Source organism: Euphorbia lathyris, chromosome 2 (assembly GCF_963576675.1).
Source record: "Euphorbia lathyris chromosome 2, ddEupLath1.1, whole genome shotgun sequence".
In the NCBI taxonomy this organism is placed as follows: domain Eukaryota; kingdom Viridiplantae; phylum Streptophyta; class Magnoliopsida; order Malpighiales; family Euphorbiaceae; genus Euphorbia; species Euphorbia lathyris.
In genome coordinates this window covers 106,359,911-106,383,908 of record NC_088911.1, presented here as the reverse complement: position 1 = coordinate 106,383,908, position 23,998 = coordinate 106,359,911, and the positions used below count along the sequence as shown (strand labels likewise).

Genomic DNA, 23,998 nt, shown 5'->3' with positions numbered 1-23,998 from the left:
AACCCAGAGAGCCAGGCGCCCCCCGTATCTCTAAGAACACCTCCGGCCGCAATCTTACCATTGATAAGGCAGGAGCCATCCGTATTTAATTTGACAACCCCCTCGCTCGGCCTGCTCCACCCCACGAGATGGACATCACTTTCCTGGGTAGACCTGGCAAGGGAATCCCCTTTAAGACTCTCAATAATAGTAGAGAGTTTTTTGGAGAAGAACTCAGCTAAGTTTGGAATAATAACAGTTTTATTACAAAAATTCTCCTCATTTCTCCACTTCCAGATTTGGTGACAGATTATAGCAAAGAGAATGTCCCCATGCTCCAAGTGAGTCAGTAACTTCCCACTAATACCATCAGAGAACCAGTCAAACTCAGAGTGGGCCAGGAAGGAAGAGAGAATATGGTGTGGGAGAATTTTCTTCCAAACCTCTTTACTCTTAGAGCAATCCCTAAGAGCATGGCACAAAGATTCAACATGGCCACTGCATCTACTGCAAGCTCCAGAGTCCGCCAAATGCCGTCTGTGCCTATCCGAATTAGTAAGCAACCTGTCCTTAACTCCCAGCCACAGGAAACTTCTAATACGGTAAGGGACTTTGAGGGCCCAAATGGATTTCCAAATATCCGAGGGGGGATTGGATCTGTTGAGGGTAGAAGCTTCAAAGGCAGACTTGCAAGAATAAACTCCATTATTAGTCAGCGCCCAGCAATGCCTATCCATGTCCTCCTCTTGATTACTAACCTTCACTCCCCGAATTCTAAGGAGAGTCTCCAGGCTAAAGAAGGTATCAAACTTAGACCAGATCCAGTCCCCCTCTGAGTCTATCACATCTGCAATCCTCCAGTTATGGGTGTCCCTAGGAGGGGGGAGCTACAAACATCAATTAACGGTTGATCCCCAATCCAGGTGTCAAACCAGAAGCTGATGGTCTTACCATTACCCACCTCCAGACCAACCCCTAAGCAGAACTCTGCAAACACGACGCTAAGCCCTTTCCAGAGGAAAGAACAATTGACAACTCTCTCCTTAGGGCCCCTAAAGATTTTGTCTTTCCTATACTTACCACAGAGAAGGCGAACCCAAAGAGAGGAGGGGCACTGCCACATACGCCAAAGGAGTTTCATTAATAAAACTTTATTATTATCCTTTGCTTTCCTAATGCCCAGACCACCAGAAACTTTCGGCTGACAAACCTCACTCCAAGGCACAAGATGGATCTTTCCTCCCTCCACAGCTTCCCCCCACAGGAACCTGCGGTTGATCTTATCAAGATCATTAAGAACAGGACCCGGAAGCTGACAAGCCTGCATAATGTGATTGGGAGCAGCACAATTAACTGATTGAATCAACGTGAGGCGGCCAGCGAGAGAAAGAGTCTTGGCTTTCCAAGTGGCACACTTCATATTAGCTTTGTCCAAAGTATCTTTAAAGGAAACTTTAGAAACTCTCTCACTGTGGATGGGAATGCCCAGATACTTCCCAAGAGAATAAGTAAGAGGAATACCAGAGAGATCACTTAACCTTTTACAGACTCTCGGATTCATATTCTTAGAGCACATCATTTTGGATTTCTGGATGTTAAGTTTCTGCCCAGAGGCCAAACAAAAGCAATCAAGAATATCCATTATAATACTCAACTGCTCCTCATTACCTTCCAGGAAGATAAGGACATCGTCTGCAAAGAATAAGTGAGTCACCTGGGGACAGAAGCTATTGATAGCTATCGGGTGGAAACTCCCATTATCAATTGCATCTTGAATCAGGTGCGATAACCTTTCCATAGCAATAACGAAAAGGAAGGGACTCATAGGATCACCCTGACGGATACCCCGGCCCGGGGAGAACTCCTCCGACATATCCCCATTAACCATCACTTGAAACATAGGAGAAGAGATACATACCTTAATTAACCTTCTCCAGCTGTTCGGGATTCTAGCTCTCTCCAGACTCTCCATCAGGAAATTCCAGTTGATACGATCATAGGCCTTCTCCAGATCCAGCTTCAGAGCCACAATGCCTTTCTTCCCCTTCCTAATCTTCATAGTGTGGACCATCTCTTGGGCAATCACCACATTGTCCATCATTTGTCTACCGGGCACAAAACTACCCTGATTCTGACAAATGATCGCAGGAAGAATGCCACGGATTCTATTAGCCACAATCTTTGTAACCGTCTTATAAAGAACATTACAAAGACTGATAGGTCTCATATACGAAAAGGAAGTAGGCTTATCAATTTTAGGAATCAGAACCATAAGGGTTCTATTCACCATCTCAATATCCTGAGAACCATTAAACACACCTATGACAAAATTATAGATACCATCCTTCACAACTTCCCAATGTTTATGGTAAAAGCCCGCATGCAGGCCATCAATCTCAGGAGCTTTAGAAGCCCCAATACTGAAAATGGCTTGGTCTATCTCTTTACGGGATATAGGTTTAAAGGCATCCTGACTACTTTCCACACTAATCAGAGGAAATGAAGCAACCGAGTGAGCCCTCTCCAGAAGGACCGGTTCCTCTTTAAACAGATCCTTATAGAACTCTAGGGCCAATTTCCGAATCTCCTCATCTTCATACACCCAATCCCCATTAGAATCCTTAATGGCATCAATTCTATTTCTCTGCCTCCTGATCATGGTAGAAAGATGGAAGTATCTGGTATTCCGATCCCCATCTTTAATCTAGGACTTCCTAGATTTCTGAAACCAGAGAAGCTCCTCCTGCCTGAGCACAGCTTCTAGCTCATTCTGAAGGGTTCTGAGGAGGCCATCCAAACTGTGATCAAACCTCACCTCCAACTTACGCTGAATGCCCTCCATCCTATTTAATAACTTGTTCTTCCTTCTAATAATATGCCCAAAGACATTTCTATTCCACCCCAGCACATTATTCCTGAACCCTTCCGCAGCTTGAAGGACATTCGAATGAGGTTTCCAATTCTCTTGAACGAAATCCTTGAACTTAGGATGGGACTCCCAAGCCAACTGATACCGGAACGGTCTCTCTCCCCTAGGGCGGTTGCCTCTCAAAAGCCTAAATAAAATAGGACAATGATCCGAATGTCGAAACGGGAGATTTAACACAGAACTCTCAGGGTAAGAAGTCTGAGCTAAAACATTAGCGTAGACCTTATCCAAACGAACAAAAGTACTGTTACGTTTCCAAGTGAATCTATGACCAGAAGCCCCCAGATCGGACAACCCACATAAATCCGTACTATTCTTGTGATGAAGGCAACGATTAACATAATGATTAGAATCCCCTCTTTGATCACTCATAAAGGCGATATCATTAAAGTCACCTGCCACGAACCAGGGTTCAGAAATGTTGACACTCATAGAGTAGAGAACCTCCCAAAGTTGTTTTCGATTAGCTAGGATAGGGTCAGCATACACAAGGGTAATCAAAAAAGAAACATTACCGGGGACACTCACTTTACAGTGAATAAACTGCTTATCCATGCAAATAATATTGAAATGAACCCGATCTGGCCTCTAGAAAAGCCAGATCCCACTAGCCCGGCCAGTTGCCTCCGATCTAACACAGTTCCAGATTTTAAACTTTTTAACCACCTCATCTGCCTTATCTCCACTAATCTTAGTTTCCAATAAAGCGAAACAAGAAGGATTAAACTGCTTAATAAGTTCATTAATATGGACACGGGTAGCCTTGCTAGCCGCACCCCTAACATTCCAACACAACAAATCCATAGAAAGGAGGAAAACTGACCGCACCCACACCCCTAAGCCAGGTATTTGCTAGGGGCTCCTGAGAGCCTCGCCGAGGTACCTGCCGGCCCTCTCTTTTCTAGTAAGCCCAAAGTATTTTGGATACTTTTCTGTTTACCCTTAATCTGCTTTTTCAAGCTAGTTTTAGTAACTCCCATTGATTTCCCAATCCCAGGATCACCACACAGAATAGGAATACTAACCTCATTAATCTTCTTCATACTCTGGCCCGGCACGGCCAGTGACCCCCCCTGGGCTTCGTCTTTAGACACAAAGAGGGGATTAACAGATTCAACCACCCTCTCAGATGGTTCAACCGACTCCAAACTCGGCATGCTTTGAACATCCCCCTGGTCAGGATCCTGAACTTCCTCCATCAACAGGGCCCTAAACCTAGATCCTGATGTGAAAGCTGAACCGGCTCCAGGCTCCTCCCTAGCATTAGAGATAGGTTTCTCTTTGATACTGGGAAGAACAAGAGGTTTAGCAGAGGAGGCCTTCAAGTTAATGCTAACATCAGGAGGATGATTCTGCCCAACTGAAGGTTGTGTTCTTCGTCTATTAGTCCTCTTTGCCACCATCCATGGCCCAAAATTCCCACCATTCCCTTGGCTCACTTCAGATCTATCCACACCATCCACCACAATCTCCTTTATAACCTTTTCCCTTTTCGGGCAACCCTTCTGAGAATGACCATACATGCCACAATCATAACAAATGTTATGTAACCCTTCATACTCGATAAAGAACACCTTGTTTCGAACACAGAATTTTGATAACAAAGGTTTAGCAAGATTAACATCAACACAAACCCTAGCAAACTTGCCCCTAATAGCTCCCATCGTAGTTTTGTCTACGTGGTGGACCTTTCCCACTAGCCCTCCAATCTTGCTGAGGAACTTTTCACTATAATACTCAATGGGAAGGCCCGGGAACCTAACCCAAGTCAAAATCCTGTTAACAGAACAATCGTGAGGATTAAAATTAGGAACCCAAGGCCTTAAGGCCAAAACATGGTTGGAAATAATATATGGGCCTCCCTTAATCACAGCATTATAATCCTCAACCCTGGTGAATTTAATGACATAGTAGTCATTCTCCAGGTCAGTAATACTGACTTTCCCTTTCCTTGCCCACTGAGCTTGGATCCTTTGGGCAAAATAGTTAAAGCTAATACGCTTCCCAAGCACCGTAACAATTAGGGAAACCTTCCATTTCTCTCTAAGCTCCCTCTTCTCGGCTGAAGAGAGTATGATCACAGGACAAAGAGGATCGTCTTGGATACCCTCCTCATCATCAGAATCCGAGTACAGATCCTCGGACTCCCCCACCATCATCACCTCCTCCATACAAGGCTCCTCCTCTACTACTCCTATAACAGTGTCTTTCCAAGAACTTTTCCCAATCCCATTAACAATAACCCTAGATCTAGGAGAAACTACGTTCCGCTGACCTACTGCCTCCTGGCCCCCAGCCGTCGCCCTAGCCTGCCTATCACTGCCCGGGGAACTGCCCATAGTGCCTGCCCCAACGCCGGCACCCTGCCCAGCACAGCTCCCGGCACCTTCAGCCCCCTGCTCGGCACAGCCTGCATCGCCCCCAACCCCCTGCTCGGCAAAGCCTGCCCCAAGCCCACCGAGCACACTCCACTCGGTGCCTGGCACCCCCCGCCCAGCCCCCTCGACACTCCAACCGAGCGGCGCCGCCTTACCCCCTGCCTAGATCTCCCGCCCGAGATCCGCAGGCGCCTCGCCCCTAGCCGCCCCTTGGCCCGCAAAACTCCAGCCACCCACCATCTGGCCCCCTGCCATCCCCCTCGCCACACCCTCGGCCCTCACCACCCCCGATCCCCCAGCCGCGCCTCCCAAATCCCCTTCCAATTCTGGATCTCTCGCGCGCCCACTCTCCTCCATCCCTCCCATACCCATTCCGCAACCCTCACCCTGGCCGCCCCGCCCATCCACGCCTTGCTCCCCCCCAGATCCGCCACCCGCCGCCCCCCTCCCCCTCGAACGATCCCGAACCCGCTTCACCATGAAACCGTAGGCAAAAGAGAGAGCGAAAATAGAGAGAGAGAGAGAGTCGCACTAGATTTTACTTTCAATATTTTTATTTAATATTTAAATACTTATATATTTAGTTTAAAGGGAATAATTATAGATTTAAAGTGATATTTGCTACGAAAAGTCACTAATGGTTAACCGACCGAATTATAGGTTAACCGACCGAAATAATAAGGTAACCGAAATATGGTTAACCGAATTAAATGGACTGGTTAATGGTTTTTGTTAATGGACTGGTTAACCGACCATGTGCACCCCTACTTGTATCAGCCGAGTATAAACTCGTCATGCTGTCCTTACAAAACTCGAATCAGTATTCGGAAAAAGATAACACGTGATGTCACTATAACAAAACTGATCAATACGAGAGTTCGTATTGAAGACTTTGACTCGGAACGTTTTAAAAAACTCAGTCAAAGATCCACCCGTCACGACAATCACGTCCGATCCAACAATAAAAAACTCATTCAATTTGGATCTCGTAAACCTAGTGGCTCATTTTTGCTATGATGAGTTTAAAATGCTTTATTTTTTTATGCATCGAATAGGTCCTCGAGTCACGATGGCCAAAACCGAGGCTTTTTCCAACATTTATAGGATATTACATGAAACAAAAGAGTATGGGCACTGATAGAGATGTCACTTTAAAAATTGATATTAGTAAAACATATGACAGAATATATTAGAATATCTTGGAAGATACGATGAGTAGGCTAAGTTTTCATGCTAAATGGGCTTAGTGGCTAATGTTGTGTGTGGTTTTTGTTTCCTACTCGGTTTCAGTTAACAACGATCTAGTTAGTTTTATTAGTCTAGGACGGGTTTGCGACAAGAAGACCCCATGCCATCTTAGTTATTTAATTTATTTGCTGAGGTATTGTCAAAGATGATTTCAGAAGCTGAATTGATAATTTGATTAGAGGTTATAGAATTTGTAGATGTGCTCATTTTGTCTCTCATCTCTTTTTCACTCATGATAATTTTCTTTTCTTTGGAGCATCTCAAGTTGACTCTCAAGTGTTTCTGAACATTCTTATTGAGTACAAGTTGGTTTTGGGCCAAACCATTAATTTAAACAAATTTGGGATATTTTTTAGTGCTAATATTAAGGAAGATCTTCTGTTAGCAATTTGCTCTATTTTTAAAGTTACTTCACCGTTAGATATGGGCGATAACTTGGCCTTCCTTCGCATATTAGCCAATCTAAGCATTGTATTTTCACCTTTTTTATTGATAGACTTTGGAAACATTTTGGAAGTTGAGGCTTTCGATTCTTATCTAGGGAGGGTAAAGAGGTTTTTATCAAATCAGTTGTTCAACAGCTCCCTACATTTTATATGAGTACGTTTCTCTTACCTAAATCTATCTATGGTTATTTATAGAAAATGATAGACTTGTTTTGGTGGGGGTACAGAGTCAAATGGGAATAAGAATATCGATTAGTTTGATTGGTCAAAGTCATAGCTTTCGAGACTTACATTTGCTTAACTTTCTCTGTTAAGAAAGCAGGACTGGAAATTAATTCGTTCTCCTTGCATTTTGGTTAGTAAGATCCTCAAAGAAAGGATTGTGGGAAGCCTTGCACATGACATGATCTTCCTTGGATTAGAAGTTGATCATTCTCATGAAAGTGGCACAGTGATTGTTCAGATTTTCGATCCGCGTATACGTTGGAAGCTGCAAGGTCTTCTAGTTTTTAGGAAAACTAGCCTCAATAATCTATTGGACCAATAGAGTTTTATTAGACGTTACCTTTCCACAAATGGCGCTAGCTAGGTATTTTTTGTCGAGGAATATCTAGAACTTGGCTTCCTAGTCATCTCCATTATCGATTGGAGCTTTGTCAGTCATTTTGGATATTGGAGGAATATTTGTAGGAACGTGCTCACTAGGGGTTGGCCTCCCACGAGGAGGACGTCATTGCCTTCTGATGTTTTGCCCGATTCTGCGGGGGTGGCCTCTCACGTGGGAGGGTTTTTAGCTTGTATGAGTTTTTATAGCTTCATGTTGTCCTCTTACATGGATTTTTTCATACCAGTATAAAACTTCTACTAGATTTGGACTACAGAAGTAAGATTGAGTCGTTTCGAACAAACTTAGAGAAATTTATCCCTTCTCATATATTATCCAAGTTGGATTTTGTAATTAAATACAAACTCAACAAGCTAATTAACTAACCCAAACTTTAATTTGCCAGAAACAAGGGAGTCAAGATCATCCATGGTAAGGGTGGTTTAGTGGTCATAGGAGCATGAACCATCCATGGTAGGGGTAGTTCCGTCTACTGCGGACTACAAATTGATCAAAAGTTTGTTCTTTATTTGATTTTTCTTGATTTAGTAAAAAATTAATAAAATTTTAATTTATAAAAAAAGTGTTTACAAATTAATGGTTTAGGGCCTCTAAAATGCTAGATCCTACCTTAGAAATAAAGTTGGACCCCTTATTGTGAGATGACCATAATTATAGGCCTGAACCAAGAATGACACAAATCCTTACTGCTCAGGGTTCTTCCTAAGCTACATACCTTTTTAGGTCCAGAGGTGACTGCGACATACGGTCTAATGTTGTTGATGGGCTAAACCCCTTCATAGAGCACTACTTATATGTCTTGAATCGCAAATGCTTCTTTATTAATTTTAGGTTATTTAGGTGTTGTTTGGTTATGAGATAGAAAATGAATGTTTAGAGAAAGAAAAATCCGAAAATAGTGATTTTGGAAAAAAGAAAACATGGTTTCATGATAAAATGCGGTTCTAAACAATTTTAATTCTTGAACTTTTTTATTTTGAGGTATTTAATAGTCATGTGTTTCCTTATCTAAAGTGAAATAATATTAATAAATATAAGTGAATTTTATATTATGTTTTGTAGTTTAGTGGCCATATTTTTAATAGGGATAAGGTTTAGTGGTCATGTATATAATTTACCATCAATCGTTCTACTTATACTCAGCTTGGTGTCACGGGGCCAGGTCTGAGCTAGGCCAAAAACTCGTGCACCCAAACTTTCCCCAAGTCTCGGCTAACCAACTCCTACCGAAGGGGTCTATCCCCCTTTTAAGCGTGTCGTTAATATATCTGTCTGTATTCCGCCCGGAGGGTCTCCCTATGTTTAAACATCCCCTTAGAATGGGCATGCACTATAGGCTCTCATGGAGCCCGTAGTGTCCATAGAGTTTCCCTTTATGGAGACATTCGGCTTTCTTCACGAATGACGTATACCCGATTCTCCTATCCCTACTAGACGAGGGTGGATCGCTTAAGCCAATATTGACTACTGATTCAGGGGAGGTAATCCTTGTCCCTATAGTGTTCCTTATACCAACTCAGTCTCTACCATCAGTGTGCATCGATATGTCCCATTCGCCACTCCATGCCCAAGTAAGGTAAAGGTCGGTAAAACAAGAGCTTGATCAAGATTTGACAGAGGCAGATTTCCAAACCATCGAGGGAAAAACCTCATAGTTTTTTTGTTTTAGGTTTCAACTTCAACTTTAAACTCATTTTGAGGGAGAATGGGAAGCAACCCAATAGTGACAATCGAGGCAGAAGTCCGAGACAAAAGGAGGCAGTAAATGAAGAAAAGTTTGAACCTGACAAGTCCAAGCTTACCTTATGTTTCCTCCTCAACCATCGCATATGACAACAAGAAGATGTCGATTAAACAGTTGATGTATCAACATCAGTATTTCGGTAAATCAAAATATTTGATAAATCATGTAAGAGTTCTTAACTTTCTTTTATGAATAGTGATGATAATATTCGACATTAATGGTCTTTGCCAATGAACCAAACCTTTCTCTCGATCACTTGGGAAGGCGATCCTCAAGTGAGGGAGCGTACATGAGGGGGGAAATAGGTCCTATATGGGCCCCTTTATGATATATTATTGATATTGTGTAGATTTAGCAACACCGTAAAGCGTCCCTGTGAGGCGCCGTTGGGATCGGCCGGGGGCCCTCCGATGCCTAAGTCAGTAAACTTCTTAAGAGAATAAACTGTAATGACAAAGCAAAGCTAAGAAGAGTGTGTAAGTGTACCTCTGTTGTCATGTTATAAGGATATTTATACAGGTTTGAGTGATAACTGTAATAACCTTCTCTTAATGCCTTTTCAATGAAGAGTAATGCTCTTTTAATGTAGTTTAACTCCATTCTCTAACCTCCGAGCTTTGGCAGGGTTTGAGCTATCATTAATGTTAGTTTAATGATAGTGAGTTACGCCGTATAATCATATGTTTCTTCCAGAGGCGGATCGCCCTATGAGGTGGATCCCTTCTTGCCCCTATTGGGCGGATCTTTGTAAGAATCCTTGACTCGACACCGTATTTCTCGTTATATGCTGAGCGGCGGATCGTAAGGAGGACTTTATGAGACGACACCATATTTCTATCTGTACGCCATATACATCTTGGAGGCGGGCCTTTGATCTTGCCTTTTTCCCTTTAAGCCCTCTTCGTGAGGGAATATTTTTGGTTTAGTCCTCCATCTTTCATGGCGGGTTTTATCAATTATGGAAGATAATGGAAGAGTAACATAGATTGAGATGGATTATGGAAGAAGAGTGGGATGAATGACCTTTAATAGAGCAAGAAGACTCGGAGAAAGATCCTTAGAGAAAGTGTCCTCGGAGGAAGATCCTTAGAGAAAGTCCGTGATGATAAAAAAGAATTTTTCGAGATTTCAAAAGCTTTGAAAAATACTTTTGCTATTGTCGAGGAGTGGGGTTTACAATTGCACTACAAGAAAATTTCTTCAGTCGAAGACGTTCAAAGTTGCAGATTACAGAAACAACAAAAGGATGGTCGAAGTTGAAACCATCTCGAGACACAAGCAAATAACGTGGAAACTCAAGTAGAGTGCAAGTGCAATAGGAGATCGATTGGGAAACAAGAGTGCAACAATTTGGCGGCACCTCAGTAGCGTTCGAGTATGAAGTGGATCTCTCGCAAGAGGAGACGAACCTGATCAATGGGGACTTTGATCCTCTAAGTGGGTGAGGATGTTAAGGGGGAGTTTGACCATAGGCACACTCAAACCCAAGCATTGGCAAAGCTACAAGAAGGCTTCGACATGGAGTGAAGAATCAGACATAACAACGTACAAGGATGGTAGGGCCGAGTTGGTATAAGGAACACTATAAGAGACAAAGACTACCCTATCGTTGGATCTCCCCCACCCCGCTAGTAGTCGGTACTGGTTTAAGCGATTCACCCTCGTCCACTAGGTACAAGAGATTCGGGCATACGTCTTTCATGAAGGGAGGCATATGTCTCCATAGAGGGAAACTTTATGGACACTGTGGCTCTCTAAGAGCCTATAGTGTGTGTCCATTTTAGGACGAGGTTTAAACACAGGTAGGGATGACAACGGGTAGGGTACCCGCGGGTAGTACCAATCCCAAACCCTTGCCCTTTTATTTTTTAATTACCCGTACCCTTCCAATTACCCTAACGAGTATATGTTTTGCATCACATACCCTTCCCATTTAATTCACGGGTACCCGCGGGTACCCTTACCCGCTAAGAATCAATAAATAAAATAAAAAGTATTACAAATTTAACAAAGTATAAATTTAATAAATCATCAATTTAAAAATTGAACAAATTGAACATCAATCAATAAAAATAAAATAGTTTAGTGGTATCACTTAATGGTTAAAGGACAAAAATTTAGTATTCAAATCTCGCATCTTCCATCTAAAACACAATAATATTTTTTAATATATAAAAAATTTATGACGGGTAACGGGTACGGGTACCCTGGGGGGTCTTCCCATACCCGTCTCATTACCCTAACGGGTAATGGTTTTGATTCCATACTCGTCCCATACCCTTTTATACAGGGTACGGGTAGTCTCATTAGGTTCAAGTAGTGCCGGGTACCCGCGGATAGAGTACCCGTTGCCATCCCTAAACACAGGGAGACCTTTTGGGATGGAATACCGGTAAATGCATTGACAAAACACTTAAAATGGGATAGACTCTTTCGATAGGAGTTGGCTGGTTGAGACTTGGAAAAAGTCTTGGTGCCGCGTGACACTTGGAAGGACCCAATCTACTATAAAGCCCTGTTTGTTTGTCAAAAAAATTGTATTTTGTATAACAGAAATTTTGTTGCTGGGAAATAAAATATATTCTAATATTCGACTATAATACTGAGAAAAGAGAAAAAATAATGAATAATTATTATTTTTAAAAGGTGAAAAAGAATTATGGTTACAAAAGCTTAAAATACTGGACACTGTTTTACTTCAAACAAACCAGGCCTAAATAAGCCCAGTTTCGAGCTGTTCATCTTCATTTTCAAATTTTAATAGATTTTCATGCTGTGATCGTTAAAAAGATTGAGCGGGACATTGGATTTTGGGAGAAACATGGAAACTATCCCTCCATCAGAACCTCTTGACCTAGACACCATTCGCAGGTAAGTCTTCTTCCCTTTGTATGCGTGCTATTGTGATGCTTGGTTATTTACATTTGAGTTTCTGTTTGAGTTGACATTTTCATTGCGGGGCTTTACTGCAGTGGGATAAGAGAGCTCGAAGAAATACAGAGTAATTGCAATGACGATACTGTGGCTGAAAGTCTCCCTTCAGATTCTGACCAATTACTGGAAGATTGTGCTCTTGGGCTCGAGGTAAATTTGGGAATATGCTTTACTTTCCCTTTCAGTTTTGCGCACTTCCTTTTTCTTTTAACTGTTTTTCGGGCCATATTCATTGTATTGCTTGCAACAATTTATTTATTGTTGAGTGTGAGATTTTGCTTTTTGCAGAGTAAAGTGCAGCAGATTGTGTCTGAGTGCAGTGACTTCAGCCTCTTAGGGATTGAAGATTTGGGCAAGTCTTCAGTTTCAATTTATTTGAATTCCGGGAGTACACTGTGCTCTTAGTGGTTATTAGAATAGTCTATACTCTCTTTGTCCGGATATTGATGTAGTGGTTTTGGCATGCGTTTAATCTGGTCTACTTTTTATACAGTATATTTTTAATTTCTTCTGTGTTTCTGGGGCTTGTATCAACTGCTTTTAAAATTTGGGAATTTAGAGGAATTGATATATACCAATTATGAGAAGCTGAACTTGGCTAGATTTTTTTTTTTTTTTTATTATTATCTCAGCATATGGATTTAAATTTCTGGTTCTGAGTTTATGGAATTTGTTGATGCAGATGCATTTGTAGAGCATCTGAAAGAGGAGCTCAGTGTCGCAGAGGCTGAGAGCACTAAGATCTCCAATGAAATTGAGGTTCTTACAAGAAAACATATGGAAGGTCAAACTTATTTTCTTTTTTCTTTCTCTAGGATTTCGCATTCAGCCTGCTGTCACTTTTAAATTTGTATTTTGATGTGGTTTCATTGCATGTTTCCAGATTCTAGTACATTGGAGGGTGATACTGAACTGTTGAAGTTCACATTAGATCTTGTATCATCACAGGTTAGTATTTGTTGAAAATGTTTGTAATGGGAACAAAAGTTTTTAGTGGTTACATGACTCTTGATACCATTTAATCAATAGCTTTTCAAAGAGAAACAAAATTGGTTATGTTTAACTGAGCTAGGCTGTTGCATAATTGCATTACAGTTTTGTTGAGCTTAGTCTTAGTTAATTAGAGTTATGTTTGATTTATTGAGACTATTTTCTTAGAACTAATAGATTGCAATTTCACGTCAGTTTTGAAATATTAAATTGATAATTGCAAATGGTAATTGCGAGCACAATAGAGATTATAGTAGACTTAAAATGTTGTTAAATGTTTCAATACGTGTGGTTTAACCTGCTACTAATTTTCAATATAGATATTATCTGGAAAGCAAGAAAAAATAGTAAATAAAATGGTTATTTTAAGTGAAACTCTTCTATAATCAGGCCTTTGGAATTTTAATGGAGAAATGCTAGGATAGCAATGCAACATCAGCTATTTATGTGAAACCTTGTTTTTTTTACCCCCCCTTAAAGCATTTGCTGCGTTGTCTTAGTACAAATTACAAATACAAACTGTAAAACAGGAATACTGTGGGATATTGCAACAGAGGGCTTGTCCCTGTTGTGACCCATTCTGAAGACTGTCCTATGCCCTTTAACATTTTTGCCTAAATGTGGTTTGTCTTAGGTGTTAAGCTGGTAACTTTCTTGGATTGAGCTGTGGAACTTAACTGGTATTTCACCTATTGCCCTTAACCTAGATTTAATCTAGAAATCCAATTAGCATAGAGATCTTAAGAATAGTGGTTCTAACTTATGGAACATTAATCTCTGAGTGTGCGCAGCTGTGGCGCTCGCTACATTAGACAACCTGACTGGGAGTGCTAGATCTTGCAGATGCTTAACAAAGTTTTTTTATCCTGTTTTGAGCAGCATCCAAAATAAAGAAACAGAAAATAACTACATTATGGTTTGTCATTACCAATTAATTGTTGTTGAAAACTTGTCTGTTCAACTTTTGGAGGTGCCTTAATCATCCTCCTAACAACTTTCACAAACCTTCATGATCTTCCTTCAACAGTCGACTATATATTCCACTTAAAATTTAATTAAGTAGTAGTATACATTTGCAATGGGTGGAGAATAGCAATTTCACTAGTTGAACTTGATTCTGTTATTTATTTCCTACGTGATCATCAGTTTGAAATGCTTTCCTTTATTGAATTTGAATTTCTAACCTGAATGCAGCATCCAGAAAAAATGAGAACCATTAAGTGTTTAGGATTCTGATAATCTGCGCACTACATTCTGCGTTTTCTATTGTATTTTCCCCCTTGGAATTAATTTTTGCTTTTGTTAGGATATGGAGAAGGGAAAGGAACTCACTGACTCCTCTGATTCAACAAATGTACTTGGAGATTGCCAGTTTGAGGTATTATAACTTGATCCTTTAGTTTGGTATAGTCTGCATTTTGCACCCTAGGCATTCTTGTAGTTTAATTACACGGAGAAGCTTTTGCCATCTAGATGATTTTCTTGAGGATGTCAAATCATATGATAGGACTGAGCTCAATGTATGTGAATAAGAGATAAAATATTTTACTTAAACCTGTGAGTTGATTATGTTTAGAAGTGTACTTGCCAATTTTGTGATCGGATTTAGGAGTTCGTTTTATTGGGCTATTTTGCATCTGTATTAGTTTATGAGGATATTTGTCAACCTTGCAGATTTTAGAGCTTGATAATCAGATAGAGAAAAGCAAAACAGTTTTGAAGTCCTTGCAAGATTTTGATTCCATAATCAAAAGGTAATTCAGTCTTTTTATACTTTTCTTATTTGCATAGCTAATGTCTTAGCACGAGTCTTTCACGTGCTGCTTGAATTGTTATTATCAGGATTGATTCTGTGGAACAAATTGAAGATACATTATCAGGTCTGAAAGTCATTGACTTTGACGGGAACTGTATAAGATTGTCATTGCGAACTTATCTTCCAAAATTAGAAGATCTATCATGTCAACAAAAGATTGAAGATGCTGGTCAACCATCTGAAATAAATCACGAACTGCTGATAGAACTAGTTAGTGGAACAATGGAGCTTAAAGATGTTGAGGTACATATAACTTTTTGCCTTACCAATCTGCTAAAGTAGTATCCATTTTTACTTTCCTTCATACCATTAATTGAGAAAAGGAAAAATAAAGATATGTGTATGCGAGAGAGAAAAGATTGGATGGTTGGGAACAATTAGCAGAGGAATCGTTGGTGCCTGTACTTTTTTTTTTTAATTGCATGCATTGGATAAATTCCACAGGTACAAAGGTTGCTTGGCCATTACACTTGATTCCCATGTGCCCAAATTACATTGTTAAGAGTGAAGATAGGTATTGATTCAGAAAATCAGACCAGTTAACCTTGTAATGTAGAAGCTACGGTAATAAGTTTGGATCAGTAGTTATCAGGAGCAAATAATGGGCCCTTTAAAGGACAAAAGCAATATCTTAATTGGATTAAAATGTATTGGCCTATGGGTTCAAAATACCCAACAAACCTAATTTTGGACGTCGATATTAGGCTACAAAAATTTGCAAAAGCTGATCGAAGTTACACATAACTTGGGTCTTCATGGGGGCTCTATGTTCCACATTGTTGATTTCTCCTTTCTTGTTTTAGCAGCCAATTTATCAAGAGCCCCATTGTGGTGAAGCTCTTAGCCTGTTGGTTAAGAGCTTACCTATGACCGTTGAGGTCATGGGTTCGAATCACATCGAGGTGGGGTGGGTTAGGGGTTTTCCTTTATCTTTAATGTAATTTTCCTTTGTTTAATGTAAGTGCATTGCGCACAACTTAAAAAAAAAAATCAAGAGCCCCACATGTTAGTCAAGGGATGCAGAAGAGGAATATTTCGATTATCTTCCTCTATCCCTCAGAAACCATCATATATGTTTTTGGTCTTGTCTAATTAAATTTGTTTTTAAGTCTCAAGTTCAAGGACATGTTGTATTGTTTGTCATTGTTCTCTATATGGGATGAATGTGCGCACCTCTTAAGCTTGAAGTGGTTGATTATGACATCTTTATGAACCAATGCATATGTTTGGTCTGTTACATGGAGAAGGTACTGAGAATAACAATGTGTTTACAGATGAAATGCCATATTTCTTATAGTTTACCTAAGTTTGTCTTTTCTCATTCATTAACTTAATTCATAATTGTTGCTGGGATTCGTGAATATCTTGCTGTTTTCTGGATATAATGCAAACTTGCATCTACTCGTAATTTCATGAAAGTTCCTCCAAAGTATACTCATACACATCTGAGTGAAGAATGAACTTTTGGATATGCAAACTTCACAACATTCAAAATAATTTATTGTTACAGGTTTGCATGAATAAGAATATGTCTTATATGTAAACAATGTGAAGCAGAAGAGCATGAAGCATTATGTGCTATAAAAATGCTATGGGCTTTCCGCTTATATGTTAATAAATTGCGGAGTAATATGATTGCACATTTGCTGCTGCTTTTTTTTCAGTATTCTCCAATATTTTTTTTTTTTGTGTCCATTAGTTAGTATTATTTAATGAACTTTACGACAATTTCTTACGCTCTTATCAGTTTTTTTCCAGATGTTTCCAAATGATATATACATAAGTGATATTCTTGATGCTGCAAAATCTTTCAGGTTTGGTTTTACAGGGTTACTTCCCTTTTATGTTTGCTTGTGGATATTTTATTTTCATGGCTATATATTTGTATTTGTAACTCTTTGCAATGCAAAAGAAGTGCCTTACTTTTGTCCAAAATTATTCTTTGGCAATATTACAGGGAATCATTTTCACACACAGCATTGATGGAGACGAGGTCTTCACTGGAGTGGTTTGTCAGAGGAGTTCAAGATAGGATTGTCCTCTGCACCTTGAGACGATTGCTGGTGAAGAGTGGAAATAAATCAAGGTAAGTTTTCAAATGTCGATAACTCGGTATCGTGAAATTGACAAGATCTATAATCATCTGAATGCAATGAATTGACACAGTTATATGATGATATGAATTAAACAATCCAGTAAACCATCAAAAATAGTACTTTTGTTTCCTTGAACCCTTTGCAACTTCCAGAATAACTTAGCTCCAAATGCAGGCACTCCTTTGAGTACTTGGATAGAGATGAGACAATTATAGCTCACTTGGTTGGAGGGGTTGATGCATTTATAAAGTTATGTCAAGGTTGGCCATTATCAGATTCTCCACTTAAACTTTTGTCTCTCAAAAGCTCAGATCACCATTCACAGGAAATTTCGTTAAGCTTTCTTTGCAAAGTTGAGGTGCGCATTCATATCATCTAAACTTTTCACTTCTGAAGTAATGATCATGAATTATCTTGTCCAATTGAAATGCAGTGACCAATATCAACAACTGGCTGAGTATTTGTAGTGTTCATTATCTATTTACATTGAACTTATTTGGATTTTCAATTTGAATTTGATAGGAAATGGTGAATTCCTTGGATATACACCTCCGTCTTAACTTGTTGAGCTTTGCGGATGCTATCGAAAAACTACTTCTCGAACAAATGCGCATACAGCTACATGCTGGCAGCTCCTAAAGTAAGATAGTTGCTGCTCTTTAATCATTATGGGATCATTATACATCAAGAACTTTTTTTTTTTTTTTTTTTGGTCTGGTTCAATTTGGTATTGAACCATTATCATCTGTAAACATTATTCCCTTAGCTTCTTCAGCAATAGTTATTCATGATCTATCACAACTATATATTCTGCAACACGATCTTCTGTATATGAACAATTTCTAGTTGATTCCCATGTTTTACTCAAGTTAAAATTATTAAGGTAAATTACTTATTTGTCGCTACGCATTACACAAAATTATTAAGGTAAATTACTTATTTGTCACTACGCATTACACAAAATTATTAAGGTAAATTACTTATTTGTCACTAGGCATTACACTATAGTCAATCTTTCTACTTCCAAAATACATTATATATATACTAAATTTGAATTATTATTTTTCAATAGTATGTTTATTTAATTAATTTAGCTGTTTTTTGTGTGTGCAAAATATGCTATTAATATTTAATATGCATAATTATATCAAGTAATGATTTTGAATTATGTCAAACTAATAAAATCAGTACTTTTAATATATTTTAAGAATTAGAATTTATAAATTAGAAGTCTATGATTTATGAATTGGGGTCTAGAATTTTTAAATTATGGTTTAAAATTATAATATATGGAAAATAACGATATATTAAGAATTAAGTTTGGTGGTATGATTTAGTTGTAATTTTGTACTTATGATATTCATGTATTTGACCCAATAAAGTATTGTAGAAGCTTATTTGAAAATGATGGTGCCTAAGTAGGAAGCCCATTTCAGAAGGCCCAGTGCTTGTTTATTTGGGCCTGGTGGCCAAATAACCCATTTATAAGCCCATTGTTCCTAGATTAGGGGGTAAGCTAGTCTTTATCATCTCTCTCCACACCTTATAAATAGGTTGGTGACTCATGGTAAATGGTAAGTTCGTATAAGACACTCACATTTGTTCTCTAATAATTCTTTGTAATTTATGGCCCCAGGTAAAATAAAAAAAAATAAGGCCCCTGATAATAAAAAAAAATTGTATATAGAATTTTAAAATATATTTTTATAAATAATAAATAAAAAGTATTTTATTAATGATTGTAAGATATATATTATTACGGTCATCAAATTTTTTTATTTACGCAAAATCAAAAAAATGTTTCACTGTAGATTAACCTTCAATTTATATTCAAAAAGTCAATTGGACGACTTTTATGTTTAAAGTATCAATTATCTGGATCCTTTAAAACCTAAATGACATTAATATATGAATAAAAAATAAAAAATATATATATAGATCAAGAATTTTTTTTTGGCTCCCTCCAGCCCTAGACCCGCATACTCCCAGTCTAGTCTCTGGGCCGGCCCTGCCTATATCTTTGCTAACTTGAGCCCACCCCATCTTTTAATGGGTTAGACTATGCTTACTTTGTTTTTGACAAAGTAAGCTTTATTTTGTTTTTTCCACCATTGGATGGTGATGAACTTTCACAAAGTAAGCTCATCCAATGGTAAAAAAACAAAGTAAAGCTTACTTTGTTAAAAACAAAGTAAGCATAGAAGGCACATCTTTTAACATGAATTATACAAAGGGTTTGTTACATGTTAGTTAAGATTTGGTTAACTATTTACAACAAAGTAGTAGTGTAAAAAGAATTTCTTTAAATGTCAAGTTTTTTAAAAAAAAATTGGTTATATCATCAAGCATTGCAATTGCTGAGTTTTTTTCTTTAATTGGAAATAATTTATTTCCAAAAATAACTGAAATGTGACAAAAAAAAAAAAAATAAATAAATAAAAATGACAGAAAAAAAATAGAAAATGATAAAAACAGAAAAAAAAAATTATCAAATTGTAAAATAATTTTCAAAAGTGTTTTTATATGTAATTTCCTCTTATACAAACCAACGAATATTACTCTTTAACTTAGTTACCCATGTTTCAAAAAAAAAAAAAAAAAAAAAAAAACTTAGTTACCTTACTATTTTGTGTAGTAAGCATCAGAAGTTTACCAAATATACCTAATTTAACTTATATACTTTTTTTTTCCTAATAGTTTTATTCAATGAGTTGGGTTGAATCCAAATCACATAAGACATAGATCAATTGAATTAGGTTGAGTTGGTTTTAAATCCAAATATTTATATGTTTTATTTTCAACTTTTCTTTTAAATTTAAAAATAAATTTATTATAGTTCACATGTTAAATGAAAAAACGGGAAAAACGGAAAAAAATGAGAAAGGAGGAAAAGTCGAGATAGATGGAATTTTTTTTTTTTGAAAAAACAAGAAAAACGAGAAACTAAGAAAAACAAGAAAAAGCAAGCAAACCGAGATAAATGGAAAAAAAAGGAAAAAAGTAAAATATTAAATGATAATTGAGTATCTAATCATGCCTACGTGTCCAAATCGCCTTAGTGATCCATCGTCGTATTGACTTATAAAACAGAAACCAAGGTCAGACGGGTGAGCTTGTGATTTAGACCGAATTAAGGGCACGTGCAAGTTGTAAGATAGTAGTTAACGTACCGTATCTTAAGTATATACTTATTTATATATAGGATTTTTAGGTTAAGTCCTTCAATTGATTAAGAATCCTTATGATTCTAGGATATATGTGTCTCTCAAGGAATCTAAATCTTAGGAGGAATCATTTGTCAGGTAGGATTCTCAAAGGTTCCTTTGCTGGAAGAGGCTGAAGCCTTTAGCGGTGTCCTTAGGCAGGCTCTTTTGAACGTGACTTCAAAACTCAAAAGGGGTGGTGCTGATGTCACACATATGATGTCAATTTGCATGATATCATATGCCCCTATTTTCTTGATTTTTATACATTCTTTGCAAGTAATTCTAATATTGAAAATAAATTTACCAAATTAGTTTCTTTCATTCGTCAGATTGTTGCAGATAAAGTGCAACCCGAAAAAATATGTGGAGTATGTTCAAGTGTGGGACATCATACTGATGAGTGCCCATTATTACAAGAAGATTTCCAACAAGCAAATGCTATTGGAAATTTTGTTCGGATCAAGTAATTAGACGTTGAGTACCTGAAAATGAACATGTATCAATTTTAAATTTATGTCATTATCTTGCATGTGGTGGTCATTTTGGACCTAGAAGAATAGCTAGGAAAGTTTTGGACTGTGGTTTTTATTAAGAAACATTGTTTAGAGATGCATACATTTCTTACAAAATTTGTGAACAATGCCAAATGACCATAAATATATCTAATCGTAATGAAATGAAATGCCTCATATACATACACGTGTGTGATAGCTTTGATGTACGGGGAATTGATTTTATGAGTCATTTCCCATCATCTTATGGGTATGTTTATATACTTTTAGTTGTTGATTATGTATCAAAATGGGTGGAAGCTAAAGCCACCAAAATTGTCGATTCCAAAGTTGTGATAGGTTTTATCAAGTTTAACATTTTCAGTAGATTTAGAGTTCCAAAAGCTATCATAAGTGACTAATGGATTCATTTTTGCAAATCGCTCAATTGAGGTCTCGTTGAAAAAGTACGGAGTGAATCACCGAACATCCACTGCCTATCATCCGCAAACAAATGGGCAAGCTGAAGTATCAAATCGAGAGGTCAAATGTAGCTTAGAGAAAACAATCAATTCAGGATGAAAGATTGGAGTTTGCGCCTCGAAGATGCACTTTAGGCCTACCGGACCACGTAAAAACGCCAATAGGGGATGCCTATCTACATGTTAGTGTTCGGGAAACCTTGCCATTTACCGGTGGAAATTGAGCACAAAGCATTTTGGGCAATATGGAGATGCACCATGGATATGGAGTTAGCTGGTTTAAACCGAAAATTGCAAATGTAAAAACTTGAGGAGCTACGTTTGGAAGCTTATGAAAATTTGAAAATTTATAAAGAGAAGACAAAGCTGTTTCATGATAGTATAATCTTGAGAATACAATTTCAAATTGGACAAAAAGTTTTATTATATAGTTCTCGATTGAACGAACGCTCGGTAAGTTACGTTCTCGTTAGATTGGTCCTTTTATTGTGATTAACATCTTTCCTTATGGTACAGTTGAAATCAAGAGTCTCGAGACGAATACAGTTTTCAAAGTAAATGGGTATCGCTTGAAAGTGTTCAATGAAGGTTTTAAAGAGGAACGAGAGTCAGAAATGAGCGTAAGAATTCCACATTATGAGAAAGATTAGAAAAAAAGGAGCTCGACGAGTATAATGACATTAAATAAATTGCGCTCTCGGAAGGCAACCCATTAAATAATTTTTTTTAGTATTATCATTTTTTTTTAATTTAATTTCAGGGTCAATTTCATTTAAGTCGCGCCCCATGTGTCAATTATAACCGTTTGGTCAAAATAAAAACAGAAATCAATTTTGTTCAAACTGTGCCAACGGCTTATGAGAAACTGGTGAAATTGGTTACAACATTTATTGTATTTGTGTCTTGACAAATGATGTGTCCTCAACTTCAAAAAAAAATAGTCTCTGCCTTCTTTTTACTACCATTGTTTATTTTATTTATTATTTATTATTATTTTATTTGTATTGTTATTAAAAAAGATGGTTGAGAAAACGTGATCTGGTATAGGCATGGGTCGGATTGGACCGGGCTTGTCGGGCTTTTAATAAAACCTGACGAGTCCAAGCCCAACCCAACCCGCAATAAATTGAGTCAGGTTCGGGCTCGAATTGGGCTCGGATCTAAAATATGAATTCCAAGCTCATCCGTCCAAGCCCGTCTGTATATTAAAAAAATACAATTAAAATGTCACACCAACTTTTCTAAATAAAAAAATAGTACACACACCACAATACTTAATAAGTTTGGAAAAATTCTAATAAACTAATTGGTGGTAAGATAAATATATATATATATCATCTTATAAAAAAATATAATTAATTTATATTTATAAATTAATATATATATATATATATAGTATATCGGGCCGGACCGAGCCGATGGAAAATTCATATAGCCCAAATCCGCCCAGTTTCTGACAGGCTTCTACGAGTTTGGGCTCGGACCGGACCTGACACTAATTTTATGTGTCCAAGTCCGACTAAATGAGTCTGGACCGGGCGGGATCGCCGACCCATGCCCAGTCTAGCAGATATACATATACTTCAAAGAAAAAAAATTAATCGGCCACTCAATCATAGTAAACTGCTTCTCCTCCTAACCCACTTGATTCTATGTTTCTCAAAAGTAGTTTTCTTTTAATTTTTTAATTTTTTAATTTTTTATGGTTAATATTAATTGCATTTTTGTATGCTTTTCTTTGAGGGCAGTTTGATAAAAATGGAAAGGAGCACATGACCTAAATTCTAACCTAAGTTTCGTTCATTCTTTTTCAGCGCCACAGAGTCCAAGCTTCTAAATTTCTCTCTTCTTCGGTTTCATCTAAGATCACCGGAATCTAAGGGTAATTTTCTTCTCCTTTAGCAGTCATTTCTTTTCTTATAACAATGGGAAGGAAGTGTCGCGGCTAAAAGAATGGAAGTCACAGCTCTACTCGTCCTTTCACCAACAAAATCAGCACCACGGGAGGACCCATTGAAGAAGAACGTGATTGGAGCAGTGCTTCCTCCAACCCGAAGGAGAAAATCAAAGTGAAAGATTCTAAAATTCCTCCTAAGAGTAGAACCAAAATGCAAAAGGGTAAGCTATTCTTCCCCATTCAAAAAAAGCTCGTAAAGTAACATTTCTTTTTCAACTCAAGCTAGGAGAAATGATATGCTCTTTTTTTTATTTTTTTTTGACAACCAATGAAGCATATATTAAGAATCAAGAAAAAACATATTACAAATAAAATCAGGGGTATAGAAAACCACTCACCCCGATGTAAAGGTAAAATACTACTTCTAGCTAACAAATGAGCAACAGAATTTGCGGAACGACAGACAAATCGAATAGAGCAATTAAAAAACTCGTTCAATGAATTCTGACAATCATTGGCTAAGGCATTAAAAAGAGATGAAACCTCTAACGGGCGGGCCATATACTGTACCACGATCAAAGAATCTGATTCAATGATTACATCCTTCCATCCACGGTCTTTGATCCAACTGAGAGCTTCACGGACCGATAGTGCTTCAATGAACGATGCATCTTGATAATTCTGCAAGATACCATTTTTAGCCGCAACAAACCGGCCCAACTTGTCCCGAATGATAC

General features: G+C 38.0%; 1 protein-coding gene across 1 annotated transcript; it reads left to right on the top strand.

Moving 5' to 3' along the window:
* Positions 1-12,047: 12,047 nt before the first annotated feature.
* On the top strand, positions 12,048-18,084 carry LOC136219321 (uncharacterized). The gene is made up of 12 exons (XM_066006686.1): positions 12,048-12,220; positions 12,322-12,433; positions 12,572-12,635; positions 12,966-13,067; positions 13,167-13,231; positions 14,580-14,651; positions 14,948-15,027; positions 15,116-15,332; positions 16,848-16,903; positions 17,047-17,175; positions 17,360-17,543; positions 17,708-18,084. Exons 1-12 carry the CDS (start codon positions 12,171-12,173, stop codon positions 17,822-17,824), a joined length of 1,248 nt encoding a protein of 415 aa, XP_065862758.1. The 5' UTR covers positions 12,048-12,170; the 3' UTR covers positions 17,825-18,084.
* The last annotated feature ends 5,914 nt before the right edge of the window (positions 18,085-23,998 follow it).